Source organism: Lontra canadensis, unplaced genomic scaffold (assembly GCF_010015895.1).
Source record: "Lontra canadensis isolate GAN:19392208 unplaced genomic scaffold, GSC_riverotter_1.0 scaffold135, whole genome shotgun sequence".
Classification (NCBI taxonomy): domain Eukaryota; kingdom Metazoa; phylum Chordata; class Mammalia; order Carnivora; family Mustelidae; genus Lontra; species Lontra canadensis.
In genome coordinates, this window is record NW_022631129.1 from 1,488,068 (window position 1) to 1,510,792 (window position 22,725).

Consider the following 22,725-nt stretch of genomic DNA (forward strand, 5'->3'; position numbering starts at 1 on the left):
TGTCATGTCTACAGAATATGTAGGTAGGAATTTTTCCACTAAATTCGGGGATTGTTAACCTCAATTTCTTCTCTTTTATTTTTTTTTCTTTAATTATTTATTTTCTTACCATAGCACATACCCTCCCTGATGTCTATCACCCAGGCAACCCATCCCTCCCACCCTCTTCCCCTCCAGAAATCTTCTGTTCCCTGAGAGTAAGAGTCTCTAATGGTTTGTTTCCCTCTCTAGTTTCATCTTGTTGCATTTTTCCCTCCCTTCTCCTGTGATCCTCTGTCTTATTTCTCAAATTCCTCATATCAGTGAGATAATATGATAATTGTCTTTCTCTGACTGACTTATTTCACATAGCATAATACCCTCCAGTTCCATCCACATCATTGTGAATGGCAAGAATTTGATTTCTCAGTTTCTTTTTTCTTTTTTGATGGCTGGAATGTGTATATATACACACACACACACACACACACACACACATGCACACACACATACACATACATACACACCACATCTTCTTTATCTTTTCATCTGTTGTTGGACATCAAGGCTATTTCCATATTTTGGCTATTGTGGACATTGCTGCTATGAACATTCAGGTGCATATGCCCCTTCAGATCACTACTTTTACATCGTTATTGTAAATATGCAGCAGTGCAATTGCTGGGTCATTGGATAGCTTTACTTTCAAATTTTTTAGGAAACTTCATACTGTTTTCCAGAGTGGCTGTACCAGCTTGCTTTCCCACCAACAGTGTAGGAGGGTTCCCCTTTCTCTGAATTCTCGCCAACACCTGTCATTTCCTGACTGGTTAATAATAGCCTTTCTGACTAGTGTGGGGTTATATCTCATTGTGGTTTTAATTTGTATTTCCCTGATGCCAAGTGATGTGGAACACTTTTTCATGTGTCTATTGGACATTTGGATGTCTTCTTTGCAGAAATGTCTGTTCATGTTTTCTGCCCATTTCTTCATTGGATTATTTGTTCTTTGGGAGTTGAGTTTGATAAGTTCTCTATAGATTTTGGATACTAACCCTTTATCTGATATGTCATTTATAAATATCTTCTCCCATTCTGTCAGTTGTCTTTTGGTTTTGTTAACTGTTTCCTTTGTTGTGCAAAAGTTTTTTTATCTTGATGAAGTCCCAATAGTTCATTTTTACCCTTGCTTCCCTTGCCTTTGGTGATGTTTCTAGGAAGAAGTTGCTGTAGCTGAGGTTGAAGAAGGTTTTGCCTGTGTCCTCCTCAAGAATTTTGATAGATTCCTGTCTCACATTGAGGTCTTTCATCCATTTTGAGTCTATTTTTGTGTGTGGTGTAAGAAAATTCTCCAGTTTCATTATTCTGCATGTGGCTTTCAAGTTTTCCCAACACCATTTGTTAAAGAGATTGTCTTTTTCCACTGGACATTCTACCCTGCTTTGTCGAAGATTAGCTTACCATAGAATTGAGGGTCCATTTCTGGACCCTCTGGACTGCTCTCTATTCTGTTCCATTGGTCTATGTGGCTGTCTTTGTGCCAGTATCATACTGTCTTGATGATGACAGCTTTGTAATAGAGCTTGAAGTCTGGAATTGTGATGCCACCAATTTTGGTGTTCTTTTTCAACATTCCTCTGGCTATTCAGCATCTTTTCTGGTTTCATATAAGTTTTAGGATTATTTGTTCCATTTCTTTGAAAAGAGTTAATGGTATTTTGATAGGGATCACACTGAATTTGTAGATTGCTCTAGGTAGTATAGACATTTTCACAGTATTTGCTTTTCCAGTCCATAAGCATGGAATGTTTTTCCATTCCTTTGTGCCTTCCTCAAATTCTTTCATGAGTATTCTATAGTTTTCTGAGTCCAGATTCTTTGCCTCTTTGGTTAGATTTATTCCTAGGTATTTTATGGTTTTGGGTGCAATTGTAAATAGGATCGACTCCTTAATTTCTCTTTCCTCTGTCTTGTTGTTGGTGTATAGAAATGCAACTGATTTCTGTGTATTGATTTTATATCCCAACACTTTACTGAATTCCTGTATGAGTTCTAGCAGTTTTGGAGTGGAGTCCTTTGGGTTTTCCACATAAAGTATGATATCATCTGCAAATAGTGAGAGTTTGACTTCTTTGCCAATTCAGATGTCTTTTATTTCTTTTTGTTGTCTGATTGCTGAGGCTAGGACTTCTAGGGCTATGTTGAATAGCAGTGGTGATAGTGACCATCCCTGTTGTGTTCCTGAGCTTAGGGGAAAAGCTCTCAGTTTTTCCCCATTGAGAATGATATTTGCTGTGTGTTTTTCATTGATGGCTTCTATGATATTGAGGTATGTATCCTCTATCCCTACACTTTGATCAGGAAGGGATGCTGTACTTTGTCAAATGCTTTTTCAGCATCTATGGAGAGTATCATATGGTTCTTGTTCTTTCTTTTATTAATGTGTTGTATCACATTGATTGATTTGCGGATGTTGAACCAACCTTGCAGCTCTGGAATAAATCCCACTTGGTCGTGGTGAATAATCCTTTTAATGTACTGTTTGATCTTATTGGCTAGTATTTTGGTGAGAATTTTTGCATCCATGTCCATCAAGGATATTGGTTTGTAATTCTTTTTGAAGGGTTCTTTGGTTTCGGGATCAAGGTAATGCTGACCTCATAAAATGTGTTTGTAAGTTTTTCTTCCGTTTCCATTTTTTGAAACAGTTTCAGGAGAATAGGTATTAATTATTCTTTAAATGTATGGTAGATTTCCCCTGGGAAGCTGTCTGGCCCTGGGCTCTTGTTCTTTGGGAGATTTTTGATTACTGCTTCAATCCCCTTACTGGTTATGGGTCTGTTTTTCTGGTTTGGTTTTGGTACTTTATACATCTCTAGGCATGCACCCATTTCTTCCAGATTGTCAAATTTGCTGGCGTAGAGTTGCTCGTAATATATTCCTATAACTTTTTGTATTTCTTTGGTGTTGGTTATGATCTCTCCTCTTTCATTCACTATTTTTTATTACTTTGGGTCCTTTCTTTTTTCTTTTTGATAAGACTGGACAGTGGTTTATCATCCTTATAATTCTTTCAAAGAATTAGCTCCTAGTATTATTGATTTCTACTGTTATTTTGGTTTCAATTTCATTGATTTCTGCTCTGATCTTTAATGGTTTCTCTTCTGCTGGGTTTAGGCTTTATTTGCTGTTCTTTCTCCAGCTCCTTTAGGTGTAGGGTTCAGTTGTGTATTTTTTTTAAATTTAATTTAATTTTATTTTCAGTGACCCAAAATTTGTTTTTTATGTACAACACCCAGTGCTCCATGCAATAATGTGCCCTACATAATAGCCACCACCTGGCTCACCCAAACCCCATCCCTCTCCCCTCCAAAACCCTCAGTTTGTTCTCAGAGTCCACAGTCTCTCACAGTTTATCTCCCCATCAGATTTCCTCCAACTCACTTCTCCTCTCCATCTCCCAATGTCCTCAGTATTATTCCTTATGCTCCACAAGTAAGTGAAAACATATGATAATTGACTCTCTCTGCTTGACTTATTTCACTCAGCATAATCTCCTCCAGTCCCAGCCATGTTGCTACAAAAGTTGGGTATTCATCCTTTCTGATAGAGGCATAATATTCTATTGCATATATGGACCATAACTTCTTTATTCATCATCAGTTGAAGGGCATCTTGGCTCTTTCCACAGTTTGGTGATTATGGTCTTTACTGCTATGAACACTGGGGTACATATGACCCTTCTTTTCACCCCATCTGTATCTTTGGGGTAAATACCCAGTAGTGCAATTGCTGGGTCTTAGGGTAGTTCTATTTTTAATTTTTTGAGGAATCTCCACACTGTTTTCCAATTTGGCTGTTCCAACTTGCATTTCCGCCAACAGTGTAAGAGGGTTCACCTTTCTCCACATCCTCTCCAACAGTTGTTGTTTCTTGCCTTGTTAATCTTTGTCATTCTAACTGATGTAAGATGGTATCTCAATGTGGTTTTGATTTTATTTTTCTCTGATGGCTAATGATGATGAACATTTTTTCATGTATCTGTTAGCCATTTGTGTGTGTTCTTTGGAGAAGTGTCTGCTCATGTCTTCTGTCCATTTTTTGACATGATTATCTGTTTTGTGTGTGTTGAGTTTGAGGAGTTCTTTATAGATCTTGGATATCAGTCCATTGTCTGTAGTGTCACTTGTGAATACCTTCTCCCATTCTGTGGGTTGCCTCTTTGTTTTCTTGACTGTTTCCTTTGCTGTGCAGAAGGTTTTGATGTTGATGAAGTCCCAAAAGTTCATTTTTGCTTTTGTTTCCTTTACCTTTGGAGACATATCTTGAAAGAAGTTGCTGTGGCCAATGTCAAAGAGGTTACTGCCTATGTTTTCCTCTAGGATTTTGATAGATTCCTGCATCACATTGAGGTCTTTTATCCATTTTGGGTTTATCTTTGTGTATGGTGTAAGAGAATGGTTGAGTTGCATTCTTGTACACATAGCTGTCCAATTTTCCTAGCACCATTTATTGAAGAGACTGTCTTTTTTTCCACTGTGTATTTTTTTCCTCCTTTGTTGAAGATTATTTGACCATAGAAGTGAGGGTCCATATCTGGACCATATCTCTCTACTCTGTTCCACTGGTCTATGTGTCTGTTTTTGTGCCAGTATCATGCTGTCTTGGTGATCACAGCTGTAATAAAGCTTGAAATCAGGTAACGTGATGACCCCAGTTTTGTTTTTCTTTTTCAACATTTCCTTAGCAATTCGATGTCTCTTCTGGTTCCATGCAAATTTTAAGATTGTTCTAGCTCTTTGAAAAATGCTGGTGGAATTTTGATCAGGATGGCATTGAAAGTATAGATTGCTCTAGGCAGTATTGACATTTTAACAATGTTTATTCTTCCAGTCCATGAGCATGAAATGTTTTTCCATCTTTTTCTGTCTTCTTCAATTTGTTTCATGAGTGTTCTGTAGTTCCTCAAGTACAGATCCTTCACCTCTTTGGTTAGGTTTTTTTCCCAGGTATCTAATGGTTCTTGGTGCTATAGTACATGGAATCGATTCTCTAACTTCCCTTTCTATATTTTCATTGTTGGTGTATAAGAAGGCAACTGATTTCTGTATGTCGATTTTGTATCCTGCCACATTACTGAATTGCTGAATGAGTTCTAGTAGTTTGGGGGTGCAGTCTCTTGGGTTTTCCATATAAAGTATCATGTCATCTGTGAAGAGAGAGTGTTTGACTTCTTATTTGCCAATTTGAATGCCTTTTATTTCTTTTTGTTGTCTGATTGCTGATGCTAGGACTTCTAGTACTATGTTGAAGAACACTGGTGAGAGTGAATATCCTTGTCATGTATTTGAGACCTTTTTTGTTTCTTGAGAATGGCTTGTAATGCTCTATACTTTCCTCTCAGGACCACCTTTGTTGCATTCCAAAGATTTTGAACAGTTGTGTTTTCATTTTCATTTGTTTCCATGATTTTTACAAATTCTCATTTAATTGCCTGGTTGACTCATTCATTCTTTAGAAGGATGCTCTTTAACCCCCATGTATTTGAGTTCTTTCTAATATTCATCTTTTGGTTGAATTCTAGTTTCAAAGCATTGTGGTCTGAAAATACACAGGGAATGATCCCGATCTTTTGGTACCAGTTGAGTTCTGATTTGTGACCCAAGATGTGATCTATTCTAGAGAATGTTTCCTGTGCACTAGAGAAGAATGTGTGTTCTATTGTTTTGGGATGGAATGTTCTTAATATATCTGTGATGTCCATTTGGTCCAGTGTGTCATTTAAAGCCTTTATTTCCTTGTTGATCTTTTGCTTGTATGATCTGTCCATTTCAGTGAGGGGGTGTAAAGTCCCTACTATCATTGTATTATTTTTGATGTGTTTCTTTGATTTTGTTATTAATTGGTTTATATAGTTGGCTGCTCCTATATTAGGGGCATAGATATTTAAAATTGTTAGACATTCTTGTTGGACAGACCCTTTAAATATGACATAGTGTCCTTCCTTATCTCTTATTATAGTCTTTGGCTAAAAATCTAATTTGTCTGATATAAGGATTGCCACCCCAGCTTTCTTTTGAGGTCCATTAGCATGGTAAATTGTTTTCCATCCCCTCACTATAAATCTGGAGGTGTCTTTGTTCTAAAATGAGTTTCTTGCAGACAGCATATCAATGGGTCTCCTCCTCCTCCTCCTCCTCCTCCTTCTTCTTCTCCATTCTGATACCCTGTGTCTTTTGATTGCGGCATTTAGCCCGTTTACATTCAGGGTAACTATTGAAAGGTATGAATTTAGTGCCATTATATTATCTTTAAGGTGACTCTTACTGTATATTTTCTCTGTTCCCCTCTGGTCGTTTCTTTTATGTTCTCTCTTTGATTAGAGGAAAATATTTCCTATAGGGTTGGTTTGATATTTGCAAATTCTTTTAGTTTTTGTTTGTCCTGGAAACTTTTTATCTCTCCTTATATTTTCAATGACAGCTAGCTGGGTATAGTATTATTGGCTGCATATTTTTCTCATTTAGTGCTCTGAATATATCAGGCCTGTCTTTTCTAGCCTGCCATGTCTCTGGATAGGTCTGCTGCCAATCTAATATTTCTACCATTAGAGGTTACAGATCTCCTGTCCCAAGCCGCTTTCAGGATTTTCTCTTTGTCTCCAAAACTTGTAAGTTTTACTATTAGATAACAGGATGTTGACTTATTTTTATTGATTTTGGAGGTGATTCTCTGTGCGTCCTGGATTTGGATGCCTGTTTCCTGCCCCAAATTAGAGAAGTTCTTTGCTATAATTTGTTCCAATATACCTTCTGCCCCTCTCTCTCTTCTTCTTCTGGGATCCTAATTATTCTAACATTGTTTTGTCTTATGGTTTCACTTATCTCTTGAATTCTCCCCTTGTGATCCAGTAGTTGTTGATCTCTCTTTTTCTCAGCTTCTTTATTCTCCACCATTTGGTCTTCTATATCACAAATTCTCTCTTCTGCCTCATTTGTCCTAGCAGTAAGACCCTCCACTTTTGATTGCACCTTTTTAATACCTTTTTTTAAAATTTCAAGTTGGTTAGATTTAAGTTCTTTATTTCTCCAGAAAGAGATTTTACTTCTCCAGAAAGGGATTGTCTACTGTCTTATGTGTTTTTTTCAAGCCCAGCTAGCATCTTTATAATTTTCATTCTGAACTCTAGTTCTGACATCTTACTAATGTCCATATTGATTAGGTCCCCAAGCTGGTACTACCTCATGTTCTTTTTATTTTATTTTATTTTATTTTTTTTTTGAGGTGAGTTTTTCCACCTTTCCATTTTGTCCAGAGAAGAATAGACAGGTGAGAGAACAAAATGCTAAAAGAGTAACAACACCAGAAAAATATACAATAACCAAATCAGAAGAGACCCAAAATCAGGGGTAGAAGAAAGAAGAATAAAATATATGGTTAGGCTGATAAATAGAACAGAGCCACACACTTGATTTTGGGTGTATTTTGGTCTATTAGAGGAAACTGCCTCCCAAAATTTTAAAGAAAGAAAAACTTACATATATATATATATATACATATATATATAGATATAGATATAGAGATAGATAGATAGATATCTATCTATCTATCTATCTATCTCTATATCTATATCTATATATATATGCAAGAGTAAACATGATGAAGGGATGGGATGACTTTAAGGATGAGAATTAAAAAAGATTTTTAAAAAGGAATTGGTAAATAAGAAGTTGGTTGAAAAAAGGTAAGAAAAAGAAGGGAACATGATCAGGCTGAGACTAGAACAAAGTCATATGCTAGATTTAGGGTATATTTGGTCTGTTAGAAGAAACTGTATCCCAAATTTTAAAGAAAGGAAAGCTTATATGTATACAAAAAATAAGGTTAAATACAATGAAGGGATAGAATATGACTATAAAAAATGAAAATTAAAAAAAGATTTTTAAAAGGTATTGATAAGATGAAATAGTTAAAATATGTTAAAACAGGAAAGAGGTAAAATGAAAAAAAATAGAATAAGAAAAAAAATAAAATTAAAAAAATTTAACTTCGAAAAAGTAAAGAATCATGGGGTGGGGGGAAGCAATGAATTCTAATGTGCTATATTCCCCTAGATCTGGAGTTTTGCAATTCTCATTGATCAGTAAACTTGATCTTGGCTGGATATTCTTGCTGATCTTCTGGGGATTTGCAGGGATTCTCAAATGACTTTGCCCAAGGCAGAATTGCACCACCCTTGACATGGGCCAGGTTCAGAAATTTACTCAGTTTTTCTCTCAGTAACTTTTGTTCTCTGAACCCTTTCTGTACAGCTATGGAGGGCAGGAATGAAGATGGTGGCCTCCCAATCTCCAGCTTGGAGGAGCTGAGAGCTTGGGGACCCCTCTTCAGTGAGCCCTCAGAGAAAAGCAATCAAACATTCCTGTCTCCCTGGTTTCCAGCCATACTCCAAGTTCACCCAGACTGTGACTGAGCCTTCCTATCTCTGGCACATGGCCAGGCCCATTTGGAGTCTCCAAACCCAGCAGATTCCTGTGGCGTGCTCTTGTACCACTCCTCCTTGGGGAGGAAGGGGAGGTCTCCCTGGATCTGCCAGTTGTGGATTCCCTGCTTGAAGAGTAGTGGCCTGACAGTGCCTCAGATAACAGTTTAAGGTAATCCTGAGCTGAGAGCCTCCTCCTTGGCTCCATCACTGCAGCTGGCTTCCCTGCTCCAATACCTGGGAGCTATGCCACACTCAGGCACCCCTGGTCTTTCTGTGACCCTGTGGGTCCTGAGACCACACACATCCCAGTGAGGGCTCCAGCCCCCACTTAGCCTCTGGAGTGATGTCCCTCCATGGAGCAGACTTCTAAAAGTTCCAATTTTGTGCTCTGATGCTCTACTATTTTCTGGGATCCAGCCCCTCCCCCTGTGACCTATCTTCTTGTATATCACCTCAGACTCACCTCTTTGCATGTCCTACATTCCAGAAAGTGTTAGCTTTTCTGTTCCTAGAATTGTTGCTATTCTTCTCTTTGATCTCCTGTTTAGCTTGTAGATGTTCAGAATGGTGTGATAACTATCTAGCTGAATTCCTGGGATCAGATGAAATTTAGGCCTCCTAATCCTCTGCCATCTTGCTCCTCCTCTCCAATGCTCATGTTATTATTATCCCCATTACATAGTAAAAGCAAATCCAATGTGATGCACTTCTGTTACCCATCTATATCTACCTCACAATGTAGCGAGACTCAATGTGGAGTGAGGATCATGGACATTTGGCAATGTCTGGCTTTAACCTCATTTATTAAAAAAAAATATATATATATATATATATCTCATTCATTTTCTCTTCTCATTTTAGAACCCAAGTTATAGTTATACATCTTCATATTGTCCTAATGATCATTGAGGCTTTGTACATCTTTTAAAATCTTTTCATCCCTCTCTTCTTCAGATTAGATAAATTTTATATGATGGTCTTCAATTATGCATGATCTTTTTTTCTGCCATCTTCAGTCTACTAGTAAGCTCAGTTAGTGAATTTTTCAATTTAATTATTATACATTTCATTCCAGAGTTTACTTTTTAATATACTTTACCTGCTGTGATTATCTATCTGTTCATTCTTTGACATTATATTTTCCTCTAAGAACTTTACCATTGTTATAATATTATATATAACAATATTATATATAACATATAATAATATGTTATAATAAGTTGCTTTAAACTCATGTCTGCTGATTCAACACCAGCTTTTGCTTTTTATATTGACTATTTTTTGTCTTTATCATGGGTCACATTTTCCTGCTTCTAAGAATACCAAATAATTGTTATTGCATACTCAATATTGTGGATGATACAATACAAAGATTATGAAATGTATCATCCTTTTTAAAGCCACGTTAAATGCTTTCTTATGGCAGTTAATCTACTGATGGTTCTCCTTGATCTTGTTATGGTTTGGTTTAAGCTTTATTTAGAGGGGTTCTAGAGTACCCTTTCAGTCTCAGGCATAGCTTTTTCTGGTGTCTTAACCAAATATTCTGATGTTAATGACTTTTCTCTACTCTTCTGGACTGTAAATCCATTATCTTCCAGCATTATGTATTTCTAGTATCTCTGTCTCCTTAATGCCACCATGGTGACTCTTTGACAGGACTTTCATAGCTTCACATTGTGCAACCCTTACTACATATTATATTGTTTGCAAGCTGATTTTTCAAGTCATGCTTACTATGGCACCTGACCAACTGTGAGTTCATAACCTCAAAAATAGTTACTAAATTTATGTTGTGACTTTGCTGAATTCTTTATCTATATCTATATCTATATACATATATCATAGATATATGTATATAGATATACATATATCTATATGTATATATACATATAGAAAATGTATTTTCTATAAGCATGCAAAACTAACACTGGTGGAGGTATTACAGGCTAGTTTATCTTGCTCAAAAAGTACTATGTTGGTTGAACAAACAAAGAATAAAGTAACAAATACAGAGAAAAAATATGAGACACTTTGCAAAGATTTTGAAATTGAGAGAATGCCCTCTTTTCTGAAAAACATGTTTAAACAAAAACAGCTTTTATATCACTCTTACCCATTATCTGTTTTCATACATAAAAATATTGAAAGTTAAGTAATACACCTATCATAAAGAAAGATTGGTATAAAAATGTTACATAATTCTAAAACCCCTGGAATTTAGTGTTTTATTAGGAGGACTTTGGGCATCAGAGGATAATTCGTGAAAAGACTTTGAACTTTAGTGTGTAGATTGTAGCTGAAAAGAATGATCACTTTCTTTTTTGATGGTTAAGTTGCTATAGGCAATCAGAACTTTTGTTACTGAAAGACTATTTTACTGATATTATGTCTTTAGTCCTCAAAAGTGTATGAAAAGCTGTGTCCCTTTACACTAATGTAATGAGACTTTTCAGTGTGGCAGATTCCCAGGATGTGACTATATTTTTATGATGACTTCATCTTTAGAGCATAGTATCAGATGATGCAATTGATTTGTTCTTAATCTCTAGCCCAGCTTATTTTAAGTGGCACACTTAGAACTCTATTGTCAGAAAGAGTCTAACTTGACTACTTGAAACAATCTATGCACAGTTTAAGTAGCCTTCAAATTAGATCAATTACATTTGGACTAAATCTCTTACACTGGAAGAATTTTTATGAATACTTCTGTATCAGTATTATACAAAATGACGGGAGACTTTTGTTTTTGTTTTTGAAACTCACCTAATGCTGTTCTTGCTGGTGTAGCATCTTTTTTTATCCAAAATGACACCCAGGATAAAACCACAGTCAATATACAGGGAATGTATGTTTGAATAGTGAAGTATCCCATTCTTCTACTCAACTCAAAATATATGGTCATGACAACATAATCACCTGTAATAAAATATTATCAAAAGTAAAACAACTTTCTTTGATTAAAAAATATTTCAGGGAAATAAATTTGTTAAATGTATGACTTGAATAAAAATATACAACTAAAATAAGATCAAATTGTGAAAAAAGGTCAAAATGCTGGTGTTCTTAAACTTAATTTTTATAAACTTTATTTTGTCCATGGCTGTGCAAGATATTTTACTGGTCACTGGAAAAAGACAAACAAACATATTAATTGATAGAGGAGACAGACATGCACATCTATTCTGTGATAGACCATTACTCAATGAGCTATTATTGCTTGAGTCCATCTATATGTTTCATGTTTAAAATAAAGGGAAACATAATCCACCCTCAAGCAGATTCATAGTCATTTTGTTTTTTTAATAGTAACAGAGCTAAACATAAACTTTCATACATAAATTTGTGTAACAATTTTATATTTCTATTTTATAGCATTATTTTAGCATATCAACCTTGTATTTTATGTTTTATTTGATATTTTTATGTTGATCTTATCCTTTCATGACTCCAGCAGTTATGCTGTACCTACCCAGAAAACAAACACAAGAAATCATTTTATGACATTCTGCTTCCTCCCACTAAAACAAAGCCACACCATAAAAGTTATTACTAAAGATTCCATGAGATTCCTTAAAGAGTTGGGAGAGGGTGCACACTTAATGCATTAGACAATTTATTCCAAAATCATTTATTTTGTGTCCTTTCTAGGCAACATCCTGTTGAGAACACGTTTGTCCCCCACCTCCACTTGACTTTCTCTCTTCATCATTCTGGATTCAGCATTTTGGCACCTGAAATTACCATGTCCAGATCTAAACTATCATCTTCCCCCACACCAATGCCCGCTCTTCTCTCACCAAAGTCAACTCCTTCTCACTAGGCAAGGCAGAAATACAGAAGCTACCTGTGACTCCTCCTTTTTCCTTCCTCATTTCCTGCATTGTTCTCAATTCCTTTCCCCACAAGTGCCAGATTCTATTATAGCTCCCATCTGTCTCCTAACAACTAACCCTTTCCCACTCCAGACAATTCTATGTCCTATCATCCAAAAGATCATTCTAAAACACAAATATCCAACATATCTCTCCTTATAATCCTTCACCAACATCTTGCTACTCTTGTATTATTGTCATGAATTTAGTATGGTCTATATCATTCTGCATGCAATGCCCTTCGCCCATTCTGCATGCAATGCCCTGTGCCCCTTGTAAAGGAAGTCTTTGCACTCTGGACATCAGAGTCTCCCCAAGTCCTCAGATATACCAAGACCTTTCCCCCTGGGCCAATAAATCTCTTTTTATCTGCCTAGGTGCTCTTTTCTTTTCCCCTGCATCCCAGTAGTTCCATTCACTTTGAATCTCAGCTTTGAAATCATTTAGTTTACCAAGAAGTCCTCACTATGCCCCTCTCAACAACTCTTATTAATTCATTCCTATAATTGCTAATATATTTTTCAGACCAATAAAATGGTTGGGTTATAGAATATCTATCTCTCCCTTGTTTACCAGTGTTATTTAGTGATAAGCAATCGATTAGTGTTTGTTTAATGAAAAGATGATAATGAAAGTCCTGTTTTTACTTAAGAAGTTAGACAAGGAGACTCTATTGAGTCCATATGAAAACTGGCTTTTAATTATTAGAGGTTTTTGTGGTGTTATCTTGTAGCAGTATTCAGGATGGTTGATAGAAATATCAATACTGAGATCATTTTCCAAGAAACACTTAAAATTCTAAGCAAATTAACATTTCACTGCAAAGAAATAAAAATGATTAACCTGAAGCAATCAAAAGACACAAAGATATTTTTCTAATATGAATGCCAAGTTACATCATTTCCTGGGGAAATATTATTGAATTATGTGTGATACTTAAATGTCTATTAATTTTTACAAAAAATTCAATTAAAAGCCAAGCAGAAAACAAACATAGAAAGACAAAACATAATAAATCAATTATGAACGCAGCCTTGATGGAATATCTGGAGTTGAATAATTTCTTCAGCTACCACTGTAGTTTTATGAGAAAGATAAAGAGGGACAATTTCAGAGCAGACACACAATTCATTTTAGTAAATCTATCTGCTTCTCCCCAACCGGAAGTAAATGGACACTATACCTATGCTCAGCATACATCTTTGCTAACCCAGAGATCTGTTGAATGTCCCATTATCAAGTATGAAAGACAGATGGACTGTCAGGGCCACATTCTGGGGCCTGATACTATAACTCATTTGGTTCTTGGTGAGGTTTTGGGACACACTACAAGAAGCAGTTCCAGAGAGGGAGGAATCATGGGTTCTAGACCATTGCCCCACATAACAACACATAGTCAATGTGCCTCTCATCCTAAATCAGAAGGAAGAGGCCATGGGGTCCTAATTTCCAGATGCATCACATGTTTCTGTATATACATAATTTGTTTGTGTAGGCCTGAGGAGAGGAGATAAAAACCCTCAGAGGATGCAAAAGTTCTTCCCTATATCTGTAAACATGAAAGTTCTTCAGACAGACCAAGTATATGCCTAAGTTATATCTGCCATTAGGTTTAGGGCTCTTGACTGAAAAATAATGTAGTTCTTTCTATCTGCTCCCTTTCTGTAAGGGTACATATACACACACACATACATTCACACACTCAGACACTCACACACCCCCATGGACCCAGTCTGCTCCAACTTGGGTGTGAAGTCTCAGCTCCTGCTTTGTGTTCCTTGGAGGATTTTTTCCTCTCTATGTTATGTTTGAGCCATGCACTCTTATCCATGTGCAGCTTTCCTAATGCAGTTCATGAACTGGACCAGAATGGTTTTCATTTTCTGTTATAAGTTCTTTCCAAACCAAAGGGACATAGTTTTTTGGATGGCTCATGCCAGATAATAGGGATCTAGAATCCACAGAGGTTCTCTAGAGTCTACCCTGGAATGTGCCTGATGCCCACTTCCCTGGGGGAAAATGGAAAAGAAAAAATTGGGGAGGGATTGAAAGGCTTCTCTTTGATCCATCAAAGTAAAAAAAAAAAAATGACCTTGGGCCTAGTGGAATTATAAGAACAAGTCGCTCTTTGCCAATTGTTCATTTATGTGTGTGTATGTGTGTGTTTCCTGAGCCAATGTAAGCTTTTTGGAAGAGCATGTGTAGTACTACTTTTTAGCATGATGGCACATATTTATGAAATACAAATTTATTAAGCTAATACTGTGTTTCATGAAGTTGTAAGTACAAAGTTTAGTAAGATTCAGAGTTCTCTCAAAGCTAAAGACTAGCCAGCCACATCTTCCGTACTCCAGCATTTTTTTCCAGAAAGAATGATTATAAATAATTATTTACTCCATGCTATTGATAACCTTGTTTATTAATTACACCTTATGCACCAAAAACTTCCTTTTAATTTCTCATTTTTAAATTATTTTTTATTAATCTATAATGTATTACTTGCCCCAGGGGTACAGGTCTGTGAATCATTGAATCTCTCTTAACCATCATTGCTATTTCTCCAGATTTGCTCCCCTTCTGATGGTCATGTCTTCTCACTCCTTCACACAGGTATCTCCTTGGTCTCCTTTCAAAATATCCTAAGTTAGTACCCTTCAAAAGCCGGCCAAGACCTGGTTATTAGAAAGCAATATTCAGTTAAGAAAAAAAAAAAAAAAGTTTTTCCTTGGAAGACTTATCTTTTTCTTTTGTTTATGACATGTGTTCATGAATTAAATTCTTCATTTTAAGGAATTAAATCTATTGAACTTTTATGTTATTTTTAGTGCTGTTGAGAATCTGTTTCTTATCCAGAGATCACAAATGTATTATATTGTTTTTGTCTATAAGTTTTGTTTTTATTTTTATATGTAGTTGATTCTTCTTCAAATTAAATTTCTTAAAGTCCATGATTGGCTGTCACAGCATCATTCATTGTCACCCTCAGTCATCCACAATGCCATATAAGTATGGATCTATTTTATTCACATACCCATATATGTATGGATCTGTTTTACATGTCAATTCCAGCACAATTACCACATTATCTTAATTATTAAAACTGGGAGATGCACCATAAAATGACCCTATATTAATAACACACTGGTACAATTCTCTCATCTTGAGTGTGAGAACCTGTGATTTTGTTTTAGCCGATAGAATGTAACCTGTAATTTCTTTGATCAGGTTACTTTATAGAGCAAAGGTGAATGGATTTTGAGATCTGTTGATTTCAAGCTAATCCAAAGAGAAATTATCATTGGACCTGGTTCAGTCAAGTGAAAACCCTTTAAAGAAGGACTGGGACTTTCATGAAAAGAGATTCTCCTTCTGGTCTTGAAGAAGTGAATTACCATTAGCTCTACAGCTACAAAAAATAAACTCTGTGAACAACCTAATGAGTACAGAAGTAGAATCTTCCTTAGGAAAGCCTCCAAATGAGAATGAAGTTCAGCCAGTGTCCCAAATGCAGTCTTATGAGAGCTTAAACAGAGGACCAAGCTAAGCCAAATCCATGCTTTTTACTCACAGAAACTGTTGAATTTTGAATGCTCTGTTTTAAGCCATTAAATTTGTGGTAATCTGTTACTTCAGAAATGAAAAATTAAGGGAGAGTGACATCAACAAGATGGCCAAATAAGATGTCCTTTGAACGTATTCCTCCTCAATAACACTAATTTGGCATCCATCCATATTTGTACCTTTGTGGGAGCTGTGGGATCCAGGTAGGAGACTATGAAATCCTGATGCTATTCAAGAATGAAAACAGCCATTTTAAGAAAACAGACTTTTACTAAGGCGACTGACTCAATGAACCTAAAAACAGCTCTGTTTACCTGAGAACTCATCTACAGCCTCACTTGTCACTGGTTCTTTTGCTAGCACAATATGTCAAGCGACTCATGAAAAGTCACATCTACTGTGTGTTGGGTGATACTCAATCACCCAGCTGTGGACCACAAAATGGCTCATGAACCAGCTCCAGCCATGTGGGTCACTACTGGGAATCTCTGAAGAACACTGACTTAGACATTTACCCACAGATGAGAGAGCCTTCGTGGAAGCCCAAGAGTCAATGGAGATGTTAAAGCACATTGCTAGAGAAAAGAAAAAGAAAAAAACTGAGACTGGACACAATGAAGAGTAATAGTTTGACTTTAGTCATATCACCCATCCCACAAAGTAGCACAGCTCAGTGATAAGAGAGATGTTCTTGGTCTGTGATTTCTCCCACAGAGGTAAGTGAGAAAGTGTGACTGAGTGCTTGGCTTCCCTAGCTGTGTGGGATGCTGCTAATGAGGCCCATTTTCCCTCCTCTCACACAGAGTGCTGAGTCCTGACCTGCATGCCTAGAGGGTGGTGAGCACTGAGAGAATAGCAACCAGGGCTTGGAATGGAACATAATAAAGGGACACAGATCCTCCCAGCAGTCTCTTGGACTCCATCAGGATGTCTTCCAACAAGTTGCTGGGGAAATCTCACCTATGGACCACCCTAACTGGCCCACAGGCACTTCCAGTGCTCTGTGTACCACTTCCTCCCCCAAAAGTGGCTAGCTCCCAGTGTGCTTTCTCAGGGGTGGTGAGAGCAAGCTTCAGCAGATAGCTAGTGAGTACACACAGAAAGCTCACCCAAATCCATAGGCCTGGGAGAAACTACAAGCTTGAGCACTTAGCAAAGCACTAGGGAAAGCAAAAGAGAGGCTGTCAGCACCCACTATGGCTTTTTGGGATTGAGAAAAGGCATACAAGTTAAAATATTATGTCACAAGAGGGAGCGGGCACACTCATGGAAAAAGTGTGAGAAAGACTCAGAATCCCTAGCAGTTCTGATGGAAGGTATTTATCTCCCAAAGTCAGTATGTAAAGACTGGAGGAAGTGACTGCTACTTCAAATGCAAAGGCAGCAATGCAAGACTTAAAGGAATATTAAAAAATAAGGAAACAGGACCCCAACAAAGATCATGATAATTTTCCAATAACCAACCCCAAACACAGAGATCTGTGCTTTACCCAATGAAGAATTCAAAATAGCCATTTTAAGGAAACTCACTGAACTACAAAAATTAAAACACAGAAAGACAATATAATACAATTAGGAAAACAAGACACACAAAAAATCAGAAATTGGACACAGAAAAAGAAATCACACACACACACACACACACACACACACACACACACAGAACCAAACAGAAATGCTGGAGCTGAAGTATACAATTAATGAGGTGGGGAAAAAATGCAATAGAAAGCATCAACAGCAGACTTGATAAATCAGAAGAAAGAATCTAAAATAGGAGAACAGGACCTTTGAAATTATTCAGTCAAAAAAAGAATAAAAGAAGAAGAAAAAAAGAGTGAAGAAAATCTATGTGATCTATAGAATATTATTAATAGAAACAATTTAATTACTGGAGTCCCAGAAAGAAAAGAGACTCAGATAAAAATTTTAATTAGATAGATAATGGCTGACTGAGACTTCCCAAATCTGGGGAAAGGTCTGGACACCTAAGATCATGAAGCTGATAGGTAACCCCAACATTTCAATCTAAAACAATTTCTCCAAAATATATTGTAATATAACTGACTAAAATAAAAGAGACAGAACATTAATAACAGAAAAAGAAAAGAAAATTGTTCTCATACAAGGGAATCCCAATGAAGCTATCAGCATAATTCTTGGCAGAAACCTTGCAGACCAAGAGAGAGTGGAGTGATATATCCAAAGTCCTGAAGGGAAAAAAAAAAATCTGTCAACCAAAAATACTTTACCTTGCAAGTTGTCCTACAGAAATAAAGGCAGGCTAAAGACTTTCCCAAACAAACAAAAGCTGAGGGAGTTCATCACCACTAGACTTGCTTTGAAAGAAATGCCAAAAGGATTTCAGGTTGAAACAAAAGGAAGTTAGTCAGTAACATAAAAATGGGAAATATACAACACACTGATAAAGGTAAGTATATAGTCAAATTCAGAATATTTAAAAAGTATAATATGATGGAGTGTTAACCACTTTAGTATAAAAGTTAAAGGAAAAAAGTATTAAAAATAATTTTTTATTTATTACAATACAATAAATAATTTGTTAATGGGCACAAAAAATAAAAGGTAAATTATGATATAAGAAATATAAAAAATTAAAAGAGAAAGAATAAAAATAACATTTTTAATGCAGAGAAGTTAATGTAAAATAGACTGTCACAGCTGTAAGATATTTTATTTAATCCTTATGGTAACTGTGAGGCAAAAAGCTACTGTCCTATGGAAATAAAGTCTACTATAGATATGCAAAAGATAAAGAGAAGGGGATAAAAGAATACTAAAATGGAAAGTTGTCAACTTACAAAGGAAGACAGCAAGAGAGAAAGAAAGGAATAAGAGGATTATAAGATAGCCAGAAAACAATGAATAAGATGGCATTAGTAAGTACATACTTATCAACAATTACTTTAAATGTAAATAGAATAACTTCTCCAATTAAAGACATACAGTGGCTGAATAGATTAAAAAGGAGATCTAACTTTATGCTGCCTATAGGATATTCAGCTTTCAAGACATACATAGGCTCAAAGTGAGGGGATAGAAAGAGAAATTCCATGCAAGTGAAAACCAAAAGATAACAAGGTTAGATATATTTATGTCAGAAAAAAGATTTCAAGTCAAAAACAGTAATGAGAGACAAAGGTCAGTATGTAATGTCAAAGGAGTTGATTTATCAAGAGGCTATAATAATTATAAATATAAGTGCACCCAACATGGGAGCATCTAAATATATTAAGCAATTACCAAAAAATCTGAGAAGAGAAATAGACAATAGTACAAATTCAATACCCCACCTGCAACAATGGGGAGGTGATTCAGATGGAGAATCCATAAGGAAATGTTGGACTTGAACTATATCAATGACCAAATGGACCTAACAGACATATTCAAAACATTCCATCCAACAGCAGCAAACATACATATTCTTCTGAAGTGCACAGGGAACATTTTCCAGGATAGATCACATGTTAGGTCACAAAACAAGTCTTAACAAATTCAAGAAGATTAAAGTCATCCAATTCTTTTTCTAACCACAATGGTATGAACCTACATATCAGCAACAGGAAAAAAAAATGGGAAAATTTGTAAATATGTGGAAACTTAACCCCACACTCGTGAACAACCAGTTTGTCAAAGAAGAGACCCAAGAGACATGAAAGAAATTCTTGGAACAAATAAAAATGAAAACATAAGGTACCAAAACCTATGGTATGTAGCAAACCCGATTCTAAGAGGGAACTTTATAGTGACCAATACCAGCTTTAAGCAAAAACAAAGATGTCAAATAAAGAAAACTTACTTTTACATATCAAGGAACTAAAAAAAAAAAGAAAAAGAAAAGAAAAGAAAAGAAAATCAAACGAAGACCATATTTAGCAGGAGGGAGAAAAAAAAAAACAAAGATCAGTCCAGATATAAATGATAGGTGCATACTGTCCACTGGATCCTCACCCTAAGCATAGGCAGGGCTTTGGTTTTGTCCCTCCCTGGGCCTGAATGCCAAGTCTCAGCAAAGATGGGATTTGGGACGTAGACTCATCCTTGACAAATCAGCCAAGAATACAGGAGAAAACCATGCCAGGCGCAATCACTGGGATCCCATTGGAGAGAATGATTCTAGGAAAAACCTGATCTTCAGCCCCATCATGTGCCTAATCACTGAACCCAAACATGAACCCTAAGCCTCACCCTAATGCTTACCCTCAACCACCCCCCAGGGAGTTCTGGGTGGTGCCATCAGATAGGCCCCTGGACTGTGGACTCCCTGTCCATAACCTCAATCCTAGCCCTAGCTGTGGCACTGACAGGGCCCAAACCCTAGTTCTGAAGGCACATGGATTTGGGATACCTGGCTGTGCCAGGTAGGAGCACAGGAAGAAACCAGGCCACATGGAATCCCCAGGGAGTTGCTGAAGAGCATGGTCCTAGTGAAAAACCTAAACCTCAGTGATACTATGAACATTACCCTGAGACCACACCAGAAGACTGAACCTCACCCTCAGGCCAGCCCTCAAGCTGGCCCTTGGGGCAGATCTGTGCACTGCCATCAGACCCTAAATAGCCAAAGCACTCTTGAGGAAGAACAAAAGTGGAGGCTTCACAATTTCTGATTTCAAACTATATTACAAATCTATAGTAATCAAAACAGTATAGTACTGGCATTAAAATAGGTAGACAAATGGAGCAGAATGAGAGACCAGAAATAAGCATACACATATACGGTCAACTAATATTTGACCAAGAAGTTAAATATATTCAAGAAGGGACATAATCTCTTCAATAAACTGGAAAACTGAAAATAACATGCAAAATAATAAAACTGATTCCTTATATTATTCACAAAAGTTAACTCAAAATGGTTAAAAGACTTCAATGTCCATCCCTTAGAATATAAAACTCCTGGAAGAAAACCTAGGGGAAAAATTCCTTAACATTGGTCTTGGCAAAAATTTTTTTTTGGATGTGATACCAAAAGCATAAGCAACAAAAGCAAAATTAAACAAGTGAGACTATATCAGACTAAAAAAACTTCTGCATAGCAAAATAAATAATTAATAAAAGATAAAGGCAACAAATGGAATGGAAGAAAATAGGTGCAAACCGTATATCTGATAACAGATTAATATGGAAGGTATATAAGAAACTCAACAAGGAATAAATCTCACTAAAAATGGGCTGAGAACCAAAATAGAATTTTTCCAAAGGAGACATACAAATAGTCTAAAAATACATGAAAAGATGTTCAACATCCAGAATATCAGGGAAATGCAACTCAAAATGATAATAAGATATCACTCTATACTTCTTAGAAGAGTTAATATCAACATGACAAGAAATAACAATTACAGAAGAGGATGTGGAAGAAAGAGAACAGTTATGCACTTTTGGTGGGAATATAAACTGGTGAAGCCACTATGGAAAACAGTATGGAGGATTCTGAAAAAATTAAAAATAGAAGTACATATAATCTAGCAATCTCACTTCTGGGTATATATCTAAAGGTATCTCAAAGAGATATCTGTATCCCATGTTCATTGCAGCATTATTTAGGACAGCCAAGGTATGGAAACAGCCTAAGTGTTCACATAAAGATAAATGGATAAAAGAAGTGAAAAAAAATATAGAACTTACACACATACTATATATATATATATATATATATATACACACACACACACACACACACACACACACATATGTTTACACACATATATATGTAAAACTGAATATTTTCCAGCCCTGAGAAAGAAGGAAATTTTGCCATTTGCAACAAACATCATGGATGGGCCTCGAGGGCATTATTTGAGTGAAATAAGTCAGACACAGAAGAAAAATACTTTATAATCTCATTTATAAGTAAGCTATAAAAATATCAAACTACAGGGCCGCCTGGGTGGCTCAGTGGGTTAAGCCTCTGCCTTTAGCTCAGGTCATGATCTCAGGATCCTGGGATCGAGCCCCACATCGGGCTCTCAGCTCGGCAGGGGGCCTGCTTCTCTCTTCTCTCTGCCTGCCTCTCTGTCTACTTGTGATCTCTCTCTCTCTGTCAAATAAATAAATAAAAATTAAAATATATATATATCAAAGTATAGAAACAGAGAGTAGAATTGCGGTCACCAGGGTCAGGGATGGGGAGGATAGGGGGAGTGGGAAGATGTTGGTCAAAAGTTAAAATCTTCCAGTTATAGGAATAATATGTTCTAGGGATCTAATATACAACATAGTCACTATAGTTACCCTACTGTTTTATATACTTGAAGGTTACTGAGAGTAAATCTGTAATATTCTTACCACAAAAAGGGTAATAATGTAAAGTGACAGAGTTGTTAATTAATCCTATTGTGGTAGTCATTTTGCAATATTTACATGTATCAAATCAACATTTTGTATACCTTAAACACACGACAATGTTATTCCTTAATAATACTTCAATAAAACTGGAAAACAAGAGATGGAAAAATAATACAATAGCATTGATTACTAGTAGAAAAATCCTCAAACTTAGTATTCTTCTCCAAGCATACCAAGGCTATGGTGGGTCTTTGTGTTTCTATATAAATTGTAAAGATTGAAAAGTTCCCTGGGGTGCCTATATGGCTCAATTAGTTAGTGTCTGCCTTCAGTTCAGGTCATGACCTCTGGGTCCTGGGATCAAGTCCTGTGTTGGGCTCCCTGCTCAATGGGGAGTTTACTTCTCCCACTCCTTCTGCCTTTCCCTCAACTTGTGCTCTCTCTCTCTCTTTCCCTCCCTCCTTCTCTCTCAAATAAATAAAACTTAAAAAAAAAACCACAAGTTCTTTAATAAAC

At 36.4% G+C, this 22,725-nt stretch overlaps 1 protein-coding gene across 3 annotated transcripts in view; it reads right to left on the bottom strand.

Annotated features, from left to right (window-relative positions):
• The window catches only part of GABRG3 (gamma-aminobutyric acid type A receptor subunit gamma3), a 614,083-nt gene that overhangs the window by 7,181 nt on the left and 584,177 nt on the right, over positions 1 to 22,725 (bottom strand). For all 3 annotated transcript variants that reach the window (XM_032843108.1, XM_032843107.1, XM_032843109.1), the window contains one exon: positions 11,231 to 11,383. In XM_032843108.1, coding sequence (XP_032698999.1) covers positions 11,231 to 11,383 — 153 coding nt within the window. The remainder of the gene's footprint in view (positions 1 to 11,230; positions 11,384 to 22,725) is intronic.